General features: G+C 44.9%; 2 protein-coding genes across 4 annotated transcripts in view; one reads left to right on the top strand and one right to left on the bottom strand.

Moving 5' to 3' along the window:
- Positions 1 to 288: 288 nt before the first annotated feature.
- On the bottom strand, positions 289 to 6941 carry march5 (membrane-associated ring finger (C3HC4) 5). The gene is made up of 7 exons (XM_025010307.1): positions 6867 to 6941; positions 6482 to 6582; positions 3743 to 3945; positions 1753 to 1883; positions 1462 to 1645; positions 1219 to 1385; positions 289 to 1003 (listed from the first exon to the last, which is right to left on the bottom strand). Exons 2-7 carry the CDS (start codon positions 6523 to 6525, stop codon positions 887 to 889), a joined length of 846 nt encoding a protein of 281 aa, XP_024866075.1. The 5' UTR covers positions 6526 to 6582; positions 6867 to 6941; the 3' UTR covers positions 289 to 886.
- Positions 6942 to 7343: 402 nt separating this feature from the next.
- Positions 7344 to 13393, top strand: part of cpeb3 (cytoplasmic polyadenylation element binding protein 3) — a 22557-nt gene continuing 16507 nt past the window's right edge. For 2 of the 3 annotated variants that reach the window (XM_017435105.3, XM_037973602.1), the window contains exons 1-2: positions 7344 to 7474; positions 8982 to 9796. In XM_017435105.3, coding sequence (XP_017290594.2) covers positions 7345 to 7474; positions 8982 to 9796 — 945 coding nt within the window. In that variant the 5' untranslated portion in view covers position 7344. Of the gene's footprint in view, positions 7475 to 7593; positions 7703 to 8981; positions 9797 to 13393 lie in introns of those variants that run through there. The other variant, XM_037973603.1, reaches the window with a different exon arrangement.

A 13393-nucleotide genomic window follows, 5' to 3' on the forward strand; every position in this document is an offset into this window, starting at 1 on the left:
ACCCAATCAGAGGCAGCGTGGAGCGACTCCTGACTTCCTGTTGTGCTGTGATTCAAACCTGAGTACAGGTTCAGGACTGCTGCAGACCCAGGAGGAAGTTAAAAACCTCCAGGAACGTTTTGGAGACTCCCTCGTCGACGCCGTTCAGCTCCTCCGAACACAACCAGGACCGAAGTGGATCATCGAAGGTTTCCTGAAGCTGCTAGTCTGAGAGACGTCAGACAAACTGGAGCTCAAAGAGCTTCTCCACAACAGGTAAGATATTAACTGTTCATGTTTCCACAGAACTCACTTCAAAATGTCCTTTTAATTTTAGTTTTTTCATCCTTCAGCTGAAATCAGATCATCAACCATCATCCTTCCTGTTTGTTTGCAGAAACTCGGGTTCTTTCTGTTCAAGTCCGTCTGAAACAATCAGCCGCTCCAACAAGTCCATTTGTTTCTATCCACCGGGTTTCCTGCAGAATCCGTCGGATCAGTTTGTCTTTAACTCCCGTTCTGAGTCCGTCTTAGTTTCTCAGCTTTTATTGTTTTCTCAGGAATACATTCACACTGAACTAATGTGGGCGGAACATAAAACAATCATGATTTCATTTATAAAACTCTTAGATTACACATGCCCGTGTCTTTTATTTAAAATACAACGAGTTAATTAATATTTAGAGGATTGGAGCCACGCAGCGCAGCTTCTGGGGAACAGACGTGTGTCGAACTGCCAGCATGCTCCAGGAAGTATCCAGCGCCGCCCGGAAATGTCACGAGTTTCAGAGGGACTGGATGTAGTGAGGGGTGGGGGTGGGCGCGGTGAGTCTCTGCAGGCAGAGGCGACTTGTGATGAGGAGCGGGCGATACAGTAACAGCAGTTGGTGGCCGTGCCCCCCCCCCCTCAGGCCTCCTCCGGCTCAGGGAAGTTGAGGATCTTGCGGTGGGCCTGCCTCAGGTACTGCTGCTGTTTGAAGTAAACCTTAAACGCTCCTTTGATCGCCACAAAGGCGATGCCTCCCTGCAGGAAGAGAAAAAAGGAATAAAAGACGAGCTAAAGATGGGTTTAGCTCATCAAAGCTCCCCCCGCCCCCCCACGGCTTAAGGAAATCTTTAATTTTACACCGACGGTCCTAAACACGGCGAGCCGAGCAGCTTCCTGTTCAGCTACAAACAGGAAACCAGAACCCGACGGGAACGTTTGTGTCGTTAAACAGGACCTTTGTTCGGACCCACCAGGATGGTCCTCTGCAGGTTGGAGTTCACGCTGCTGAACATCAGCTTCCCCACGATAGTGGCGATGGTGGGAAACACCAGAGCGCCGCACAGAATCCGTGTCGCCGACACGTGGTCGGCCAGGGGGCTGGCCTCCGCGGGGATCCGAGGAACTGGGCAGCCGATCCCTGCGGTCAGAGGGTCAGAGGTCAGAGGTCAGCAGCTGGGAGCCTGACTGATCAGCTGCTGGGTGTGAAGGGAAACCTGGGAAGATGCTGTTGAGGATCTGCAGCTTGTTGGAGTACTTCCTCCACAGGCGCAGCACGTAGTCCTCCCAGCGGATCATCTTCCCCAGGATCAGCATGACGGGGATGGTGGGCAGCCCGATGAGCAGGAACAGCGGGTCGGCCCGCTCCATCACGTCCAGCCCCTCCTTATGACCCACCACCTGGAATTATTGAAAAACCTCAGACTGATGGGCTTTTATTTACAAATAAAACGACACAGAAGAACAAATCATCACACCTGACGTGAAAGCCCAACATGGCGTCGTACCTGCATCACGGTGACGGCTCCGTAGGTGACGGCGGTCCAGTAGATGGAGCCCACCATGATCCCCGCCGCAGCGAAGGGGCCGGCCTTCGAGATGAGCCGGTCTGCCAGGTCCAGAACATAAACCACCGGACCTGATGGAGCCGAACGTTAAAGTGAGTCCCAAACTGAACACACGGCAGCGGTTTCAGTCCGATCCAGGGATGACGGGTCAGAACTTCCTCGTTTGGCTCCAGATGGATTTAAGTGAATTAAAACAAAACCAGGAAGCCGACGTTGATTCATGAAGGAAAAACAACAGTAATCAGTAATGCAGGTCGACAGGGGGGGGCGGTTCCACTGGTAGGTTCTGCTGAGCTTAAACAGAACTAGGCCGACTCTGAACCAGAACACACGGGTTTATCTGAAGTCCAAACCTGCCCTCAGAACCATGAAGTCCAGAACATCAGAAATGTTCTCAACAGACTCCAGGGAAATCAGGCAGCATTTACAGGAAGGCAGACTCATCCACGAGCTGTTAATACCCAGCTGCAGGGACGGGGTGTGGACAGGGGGAGGGGGACGGGGACAGGGTGTGGACTGGAGGACGGAGCTCTGAAGTCAAACGGTCAGAAACAGTCCTTAAATCCATCAGCAGAAGCTCCAAGTTAAACACACTGAAGCTTTTCTCAAGAAGCTAAATTAAACTGTTTCAGTTTCACTAAAGTCTAATTAAATCTAATTAAATCTGATTAAATCTGATTAATCTGATTCAGTCCAATTAGGTCCTCTGACGTGTCGGTCCAACATGGAAGCTGGTTTTGAGGCGTGTTTCAGTGAAGCTTCACGTCATTAAGGTCAGGATTTTGACACGTCCAGTAAGAAATGATGTCTCAGTGTGAACACAGAGCGGAGGTCAAAGGTCACAGGTTGTGAAAACAGGGGGTTTATCCCCAGTCAAGCTGAAGGTTGTGATTTATGAGATATTTGAGGTTAAAACAGCAGAAAGTCTGCAGGAGGAGAGCGTCTGTACAGAACCAGACAGTAAACTGCTGAGTCAGCGTTCAGACGTTCATCCCAACACCGTGTCTGTATTTCTGACCCCTCAGAACCGTTCCACCTTTCAGACCTTTAAGGTAAAAACATCAACCTGTGTTCATCAGATGATGATGATAAAAACTGAATCAGTCAGTTTAAAAAACTCATTTTCACTCTGCTCAGTAAAAAAGACGCTCATTCAGATCGTGTTAGACACACTGATGACAAATAACACATTTATTAAATCATCTTCAGCTGTTTTATACTCAAACACATTGCTTAGCAACAAGAAAAACCCGGTTTGGACTCACTGAACCACCACAAGAGTTTTATAACACAGGAACGCTGCACATCATCTTACCTTCCGGCCAATCAGAGCAGTTCTCATTAACGCTCCAATCAGAGAAGGTGGAACATTAACAGAACCTCCCAGAAGGCAGAGAAGGTCACAGAGTCTCTCTACAAACATCCACTGAGAACAAGAAAACATCTACAACCTTCACCACAGCCTTGGTTGCTATGGATACACCTGAACCTGTTTACCAGCTGGGCCTTGACCCCCCGGTCTGACATCCAGCTCCGATCTCAGATGACAAGTTCTGCCTCAGGACCGGTTCCTCACTTAGAACCACTTAGAACCAAAAAAATGATCCTTTTCTGCTAAAATACTGACCGAGCTTTTTAAAAGCTAACACCAGCAAACAGTAGCTAAAAGCTAAAATTAGTAATCATCAATAAAACACGATTAGAGCTGTGTGACGCCTCAGCTGACCAGGAAATATAACAAACTTCATACAGCACTGGGCAAAAGTTTTAGGCAGGTGTGGAAGAAATGCTGTAAGAATAACGAAACATGAAGAAGAAGAAAAATCTTTCCATCGTTTCTCTTTCAGTCCAACAACCACCGCCCACACCGATGCCTCCGCCCGCGCCAACACGTCTGCCTCATCTCCGCCCCGACTCCTCAGGAACCCACCTAGTTTGGGAAACACGATGAGGTACTCTGCGTTGCACTGCGGGCAGGCCACTCGCGCCGTGCTGTTGCCGCGCTGCTTCTCGTCCACCCAGCGCTGCAGGCAGGCCTGGTGGACCCACTTGGTGGAGCCGCGGCACCGACACGGCTGCACCCACTCCGCCGTGCGATCGTCCTCATCTGTCGCGAAGCAAACCCAGCAGCTCCTGAAACAGAAACAGGAGCACAGCTGGATGAAGCTTCATGCAGCTGCAGCACTGACCCAACAGGTGTTACAGAAATTCAACGTTTTTAAGTTATTTCTTAAAACTATTTATCATAAATATCAAGTATAAATTTAAACAGCATTTTTCTTTTACCCACCTGGACAAGCATGTTTTCATTCATCAGCTGCCATGTTAGCAAAATATCTCATGAACCACTGGACGGATTCTACTGAAACTGAAATGTAAATCTGCAGCTTGCAGTCAAAACTCAGTGAATGTTACAGACACAGAGCTAAAATCTGGTCATGCTAACAGAATCTTTAGTTAGGAGGAACGATGCTTTCGTATATTTTACTTTATATTTTACCATGATCCCAGTCACATTTTGTACTGTATTTAATTTAAACTTAAGAGGCTTAAAACGGCCAGTTTCTCTAACAACAATCACTACTTTCTGTCTAATAAAAAAGGAGCTAACAGCTACAGCTAATAATAATAAAACTACTAACTTTAATCTCAGGAAAACTTTATCAATCCTACTCGTTTACAGACTTTATTAAACAAAAATAAGCTTCAAAGTTTTGTGGTTCTGTGTTGATTTTTAGCATATGACTTATTTTTCATAAATGTTAGGTGAATTATTTGTAATAAACTTAAATTTGGGACTGCTAAAAAAAAGAAATACAAATAATCTGATTCAAAAATAGTTAATCTGCTAAAATGTGATCCTCATGAGGCCTGAACACAGCCAGCACATCTCAAGACCTGCAGAAACTAAACTTAGGAGAGCTGCTTTAAAAAAATAAACATTTTAAGAGCTCAAACAGTCTGGACTGAGACGTGTGGTCCGGGTCGTGTTCTGGGCAGATAAGAACCTGTGGAACCTTCTGTTTGTCAGAGATAAGAACCAGGAGACGTGATCTCCTCTCAGCTCAAACACGGTTAGGTTCACTGATGTCATGAAGAACATTTCACTAAACCCACATTCTGCTTGAAAAAACGGCCTCACAGTTCAAAACCCGACACAAAGCTCCGATGAGTTTGAGCTGCAGTCTGAAACATGAATCTGTTAACGGTGGAACGTCTTTATGATCCATAACCATCTACAACTCAACACCACACATCTCTTCAGAAATAAACTTCCTGTAACTCAGCTCTAGAGTCCATATTAAAAACAAAAACAGAAGGAGCTGATGGAACGCATCACCTGATAATATAATGTTTTTTATTTTTTACCAGTCTGTTAAAGAATCATCATGATGGTTAGACTCTAGATTCAGACAGATCCACTCCTGAAGGGATTTCATGCAGAAAACAAAACCAAAATACAAAAATGTGCTGTTTAATTTATAAGAAATATAAACTTTAACAGTGCTTGTGTGGGAACTATCATCACTGCATTTAAATCTGGATGTACTGAATGTGACCCGGTCCATAAATCCATATATTAACTTCTTTTAAATCATAACAAACTGAGTGAATATTAAATTAAAAGATAAATATATAAAACACAGAAAAAACTTCAAAAAGGAACTCAGGTTTTCAGTTTCTGTTAACAAGACTAAGAAAAAGAAACATAACTTTATGTTCCTGTATGTTCATTAATGTTCCCAAAACATTTCAGCTTCTGACCCACAACTAAAAACATCACTAATTCTGTCAGCAGATATAACAGAACAGGAACATCAAATGTTAAGTTTTCCACCAATTCATAACCTCTCCTTTTAACTTTTTATAAGAATTATAACAAAATAGGCAATTAATCCATTTAAAACTGGATTTAATTTCTGAAAATCAGCTCCAGACCCCTCCCTGGATGACTGTCCCGTTCCCATTACAGCGTAACTCAATTAATTTACCTAATATTTATGAAAAAAACATTATTTGACCTTAAAACAAATGTTTTAATATCAAACTGGCAGGCCCAATCTTAATAAATCTGTATCTGTAGTAACATTATGTACCCATTAAAGTTTGATTAGAAAATGACTAAAAGTACGAAGTGGAGAAGGAACAAAACAAATCTCTCAGATACATTTATCGCTCAGTTATTCTACTTATAAGCACTCCTTTATCTTTAACAGTTTGATATGTAAGACTGACAGTATTTGTTATTAAACTAAAGGTTAAACAGATTTGTTTTATTGCTTCTCCTTCAGTCCTGTTTGTTACTTTAGAATATATTAAATCATAGGTTTGCCCGCAAAAACGGTGTTACAGAATTATAAGACAGAAAAGGGACGTTTTAGTGTATTTAATGACAACAAAGGACATGTTAGTTGTCTTAAAACTTGAACTGCTTGTGGAGTCAGTGGTTTATGGAAGAAGTTTCCTCTGATGTTACATATTAACTCAGTGAAAGAGGTGATCCAGCTGTTAATAATCAATTTAATGTCCAACAGGACTGTGCTCCAGGTCCCACAGCGGTACAAAGTGACAGCATCGCCCCTCATGTCAACAGAAGCTTCAACCCGAACCACCGAACCACAGCTGTTGTGTAGCTAGCGTTAGCATGTTAGCTCCAACTTGAACTCACCTGTCCAAACTCTGCTGCGCGACCACCGCGTTCTGCTCCGCCATGGTTGTGGAGAGAAATGAGCTGAAACTGGGTCTTCTTGGCGAGCAGAATTAACGCCGCTACAAGTGAGACATTAAAAACAACAATCCTGATAATCTGCTGCAGCTGACGCTGACGTAAAAAAAGCAACAACCCAGTTGCTAAGTAGTTAGCATCAGTTAGCCGAGCAGAGACGTAGCAGGCCTCGGTGTCTCCACGGTGCGTCGGCTGCAAACGGGCCAGGAGAAGAAAATAAAACTACTCCCTGACGGTCATGGCTCTCAAACAAACATCTATCTGCGGCTGTTTCACTGTTCGAACAGAAAATACACTTTAAACCTGCTATGGCCTCGTTTCGCCTTACCATTTGACTCCATTTACTGGCCGTCTCTACGTGCTGACGTCATCAAAACAAGGACTACCCCGCAAAGGGCATTTTGTCACGTGACACTGGGAAATGTAGTTTTATGATTCCTGTATTAAACTTACTATTATATTATATTATATTATATTATATTATATTATATTATATTATATTATATTATATTATATTATATTATAATTTGGGTATAAAGCTATATAATCTAAAATGTTTTCACTCCTTTAGTCTAAAATAAACAATTTATAAACAGTAAGTCTTAGCCTGCAGCTAAAATCATGTGATTTTGTGTTGGATAGAGCTAAAAACTGCCATCCGTCAGTAGCTGAAGTTTTATTGCTACTCTGACGGCTTATTTCTTGTGACTTCACTCAGTTAGTTCCGCTTTGAAGCTTTCACCCTACAAGCTGCTGCATCATTTTATAAAAAACTACAACTCCCGGCAGCCTTTTCGGCCCCTTCCATGCGCCGCAGTCAATCAGCTGTTGAGGCAACTGCTGAGCACCTCGGCGCAGCTCGTTTGTCATTTCTGGACCAGAGGAGGCGAACAGAAGGTCCCTTTATTCAGAGCCAGACAGAGGTGGAGGAGAAAGGTAACTGCAGCTCCGCTCCGGGTGGAGGCGTGTGTGTGTGTGTGTGTGTGTGTGTGTGTGTGTGTGTGTGTGTGTTCTGTCATTTATGGAGGAACACATATGGATTATGAGGGGGAGAGGGGGGGACGGGTTCGTGATGATCGGATGTCACGAGCAGCTGAAGGAGCTCAGGTTTTGGTGAAGGTCCGCTGATCAAGCTGCTGTCCGACCTTGGAGGAGAAAACCCAGGTTTATGTGTTACATGTCGGCTTTACCTTTAAAACCATCTTATTGTTATTACCTTTTAAATCCCATCTCACTCTCATTGCGCTAAAATGATCCGAAAGTTACAACTTCTCTGTTTCTGGTTGTGTTTGTTGGGCTTTTGCAAGGCGTTGTCTCTAAAATGAAAAGTGAAATATTACATTTTCAGGTTGTATTGTAAGAGAACATGGAGTTTTTATTTTGAGTGATGCTTGTATTTATAGTTCTTTTCAGCCAAATAAAGCTTGAAACGAGCTGTGTCAGTGCGGCTCTGTTCGTTCCTGTATTTCGATTTGCTCTTTTGGTTCAGGTTTAGTCCTTAAAATCGAGTAAAATAAAGCAGCTTCATGGTGTTCCTGTAAAGATAAAAGTCTGAAAACAGGAACTGCTCCACGGGTCCAGCTGCAGCCAAACAACAGAAATCGGACAAACTGCGCATTTTCTTTAGTTGAAGTGACTAAAAACAGAAAAAGCACACCCTGTGACCGTGTCCAGGTCCAGGTGTGTCCCCACCGTGCTGAAGGACAGCTGTGTTTACCGGATCCAGGATCCAGGGGAGGTTCTCGGGAAGAAAAGCGCAGAACCAGAGACGCAGTTCCACATGCGGCGCCGGAGTTCCTGCGTAGAAGGAGACGTGGCGGAAAAAACCCGGAGAAGCTAAAGCTCTTCCAACCAGGCTCCGTGTTTGGATTCGAACCTGCAGCCTGAGGGGAAAGTCTGTTTTATGTTTGTTGTTTCTAGATTTGATCTTTAAATGACGGCTGGCAGCTGTTCGCTTCCTTTAAATCATATCCTTGTCAGATAGTACTCCTCTGTGTACTTAGATGTACATGTACACACACAGGCGAGTATTTCTGAAGGTTTCATGATAATCCGTCCTGTGGGTCCTGAGATATTTTGCTAACAGATAATTATAGTTGATGCTAAATAGTTTGAGGTAAAGACGTCTCGATCAGTTGGTGCTCTGAGTAGATGTTGGGGTTCAGTCTCAGCTACTACCACACCAAATTATAGCTCAATATCTGCAACAATCACTGAATTACAGCCATTGTTGTGGTTTTTAAAGTAAGTTGGCTGTGGCAGCCATCTTGAATTGGCTCCAAACGTTAGTCAGTTGTTAAGGTACATCCAGTTATTATTGACTGGAAGTTTCATTAAAATTTGTCCAGTGGTTCATGAGATATTTTGCTAACAGACGCCCCGACCTTTAACTGTCACCGTGACGACAGTAAGTCTAATATCTGCTGATGTTTGCTCGTTGCAGCTCAACAAACCATGCAGGATGATCTACTGATGGACAAAAACAAAGCCCAGCCTCATCAACGGCCGGCGGACGCCTCTCCCTCCACACCGACCCCGTCGTCTGAGCCCTCCTCGTCCGAGTCGGAGAGCCCGTCCGCTGGGAGCAGCCAGGCGGCTTCAGGGCTCGGCAGCACAGACAGAGTCCACATGGAGTCCCCGGTCCTTCCCGGCCTGAGCTTCCACCAGCAGCCGCCTCAGGAGACCGGGGGTCCGTTCCCCTCCCCTCCCTCCTCCTCCTTCGGGAGCACTTGGTCCACCGGGACCACAAACACGGTGGAGGAGAGTTTTTTCCCCGGAGTGTCTTCTGTGAACAGAACCATGCTTTTCCAGAACTTCCCCCATCAGGTCAACCCGGTGTTCGGGGGCAGTTTCTCCCCTCAGATCGGCCCCAGGAGGTCCCCCGTCAGCCCCGGCCAGGGCCCCTTCCCTCAGAGGAACGCTTATCAGACCGTCATGAACAACAGCAAGGGGTCTTCTTCGTCTTCCTCCTCCTCCTCCCCCTCGGCCTGGAATAACCACCAGAACGCGGCCTGGAGCGCGGCGTCTGGCCCCTGGAGCGGGCTGCAGGCTGGCAGGGACCCGCGGCGGGCCGTGGGGGTTGGGGTGGGGGTCGGAATGCCGTCACCCCTAAACCCCATCTCCCCGATGAAAAAGCCTTACGCCACCAACGTCATAGCACCCCCCAAATTCCCCAGAGCGGGTCCCCTGGCCCCCAAACTCTGGATGGATGACGGCGTGTTCCGGTCCGACAGCAGCAACAACATTCTGCCTTTACAGGTGGGTTAAACGCCGATAACTGCTGGTTAAAAATGACATTTATCTCAGAGTTTATCAGAATAAAAATATACAATCTGTTTGGTTTAAAGTCATAAATCTGTCAAATCAAACCGGACCAATCTGCAGCTTGGAAATCATACTTTTATTCCCATTTAATTCACTACCTGCAGATTAGTTATTGCAAAATGTAACGCTTCAAGGATGACTCTCAGCTACCACCGCGTCAAATCTATATCTATAAAACTAACCAAGTTATAACCATTTTTGACTAATTCTGCTGTGGAAGCAGCTCCGCTCTGACTAGCCATCAGGTACAGTTCAAGCTACAGCTAGCTGCTGCTGCCACTGTTTGTGTTTGCAGGTAACCACATGGGGAGAAATGTACGGGGAGTGAAGGTCTGAAACACTGTTTGAACCTGCGAAGAAGCTGAAACTGAGCTGCTAAAGCTCAAAGACACAGAACCCTATCTTAAAGCTAAAATTAGCAAAAGGCTAGTTAGAAGCTAAAAGTAGCAAAAGGCTAGCTAAAAGTAGCAGAACAGAAGCTAAAACACAATGAATTTTTATCCATCAGGTAAACAGGAAATGGTTGAAAAGTAAATTTTTGCCCAAATAAGAATTTTTCTGACACCTCTTTAAATGTTTGGGAGCTCCTTTCCAAATTCAGCCTGACGAGACCAGGATAACCCGTTCATGTTAACCAGTTCCTGCTAACCAGCTAATGCTAACCAGTTCATGCTAACCAGTTCAGGATAACCAGTTCATTCTACTGAGCAGGAAATCCTTCTTTTTCAGGAATAACCTGGTAAAATATTTGACTTTCAGTCTTAAAATAGAGCAAGCTGCAGGAAGTAGGAAAACATTTGCTTCATAATTTATACAAATTATTAAAGAAATGTAAACTCACCTGGCTATAAGGCGCTACAGTTTTGCTCATATTTGTTTTTATGTCGGGCTGAAGATTGATCATACGTGTTCTTTAACAATTACTGCGTTTGTGGATGTACTGAAAACAACCCATACAATAGGTTTCATGTTTTGACTGTGGGCGGAGCCTAAACCAGTCTAATAGGGGTAATACACAGTCTGTCTTTAGGAGCTTCAAACATTGTCAGCTGATAATAAAACATGTTTGCTTCTGTGAAGTCTCACGTTTATAAAAATGCTAAAGTTAACAAGAAAGCTGGTGTTTAACTAAACCGATTACATTTTCTGTTAAAATACAATCTGACAGCTGAAACCTGCTGGAGAAGCTGAACCTGAGCTGCTAAAGCTAAAAGAAGCTAAAAGGATCAAAGAGCTCACTGAAAACTTCTAAATAAGTTAATAGTTTTGATCCATGAGTGTTTCAGCAGTTTGATTGTAAAAAGTCTATGGTAGAATAAAAACCAGTAATGCTGAGTCAGCGTTTCAGTGTTCTTCCAGTTAGAACCGTTTTTCTGGATAAATCTGAAGGCTGTGTTTCTGCCATATGTGCTTCCTTTGCCAGCAAGCCACAGAGCCTGTTTTTAAAGCCTACTTCTGCTCGCTGACATGTCCGACTGCAGAGTTGACAAACATGAGACCGGTCACGTGCGCGCTCTATGTTTAGCTATGCTGCCTGACAAACAGCTAAAGTGAGCCTGCAGGATACTCCCTCCCCAGGAAAACAAAGTGCTCGTTCTCTCAGTCAGATCCTCTCTGAACGGCCCTTTCAGGAGATATTGGTTGTGTCAGTTTGCCTTTATTACTCGGTTCCTCTGCAGAGGGCCTCCCTGCCGGGTTACAGCCCGAGTTATCACCGGGACACGAGGTCAGAGGTCAGAGGTCAGAGGTCAGAGGAGCAGCGTGGGCGCTGAAGGCAAACAGCAAAGACAAACAGTCAATTCCTCTCGATGTCTAATGTTGTCACATAAAAGAATCAGTGATTCAGATTTTCTGAATTAAAACAGAAGCTTGACTAAAACTATGAGCTAAGAATTAATTTATTTTTATCCAGCATCTGCATGACTTTATGTCATCTAATTAAAGAACCCAACCTGTAAGTTAGAACTCCCATTAAAGCTCCTCCTTGCAAAGAATGAAATGAAAGGTTTGAAAGAGTTTACTCCGGTAGTTTTCCAGATATACTGGTATGCACTTCTGAAATGAGGGTACGCACTCAATGTAAACAAAGCACTTCGGCTGTTTCTGTAGGTGAACAAACGCCTGGAAGTTCCCATCGATATGAGAAAATATGGTGTAGATATTGTTTCTTACTTCATGAATGTTTTTAAGGCACATGTTGAAGTGGGGCTCTGTGGAAATGTTGTGAACAATTAATATCTTACCTGCTGTAGGTGGCTTTCTGAATGACAGGACTTACAAGCTAACAGCTAGCAAAACAGCTAACCTAAAATGGCTCCAGTATCCTAATTTTCACAGCTCATGGAAACAGAATTTAAAAAGCAGTTAATCTCTGTCAATGTCCCATTAGGTTGTTATTTGTGTGGATTTCTGTGGATATTTGTTAGAAAAAAAGCCAAAACTAAAGACAGCAGCAGCTAGCTGTAGCATTTCTGTCTGATAGTAAAATATCTCATGAACCACTGCATGAATTTTAATAAGATTTCAGGAAATAATCACTGGATGTGTGTCTGCAACTGATAAAATTTTGGAGTCAGTCCAATTCAAGATGGCTTCCACAGCTACTCGACTTTAGCACACATAAAAATGTCTCTAACTCGGTCAGTTTTGTAAATATTGAGCTAAATTTTGGTGTGGTAGTAGCTGAGAGTCGTTCACCGCACATCATCTGAGCGCTAACAGATCATCCATGATCTCGTCACTTCACAGGAGTTTAGGCAGAAAGGTATTTTTAACATTTGACTCAAAGGCTACAAATATAAAATGATTTTAGTGTGAAACTCTGACGTGAAAGGCGGCGGGTGATATGCATTCCTTCAACCTATGTTAGCCCCTGAATGTTAAGTGGGAGTGTTGGTGTCTGCGGGGTGGCTGTTTAAAGATGGCAGCCATGTTTGGGTTCAGTTGTCAGCAGGATGTGAGGCCGGTGTCAGCTGTCCTGCTCAGTGACCACACACATACACACACACACACACACCACACACACCACACACACACACACACACACCGGCCCTCAGGTGTATGTGTGGTGTTCAGGCTGAAGTGTTGAGTCATCTTGCAGGGCGCTGGTGCACGCCTGCTGCCTCTTTTAAGTCAGAGGAATGTTTGGAATTCTGCTCAGCATTCGAGTGTCGGACTGAAGACACAAAGTCCTGAGAGATCTGCTGAAGGGAGACGGGGGTGAGGGAAACTACTGCAACGCCATCAGGAAGGAAGGTGGGAGGCAGAGGGACAGGTGGAGACGGGTGGGGACAGGTGGGAACAGGTGGGAACAGGGGGAGACGGGTGGAGACAGGGGGAGACAGGTGGGAACAGGTGGGGACAGGTGGAGATGGGAGGAGACAGGTGGAGACAGATGGAGACAGGTGGAGACAGCTGGAGACAGGTGGGGACGGGTGGAGATGGGTGGAGACAGGGAGACGGGTGGAGACGGGTGGAGACAGCTGGAGACGGGTGGAGACAGGTGGGGATGGGTGGAGACAGGGGGACGGG

The sequence above is a fragment of the Kryptolebias marmoratus genome, linkage group LG22, assembly GCF_001649575.2.
Source record: "Kryptolebias marmoratus isolate JLee-2015 linkage group LG22, ASM164957v2, whole genome shotgun sequence".
Taxonomy (NCBI): Eukaryota; Metazoa; Chordata; class Actinopteri; order Cyprinodontiformes; family Rivulidae; genus Kryptolebias; species Kryptolebias marmoratus.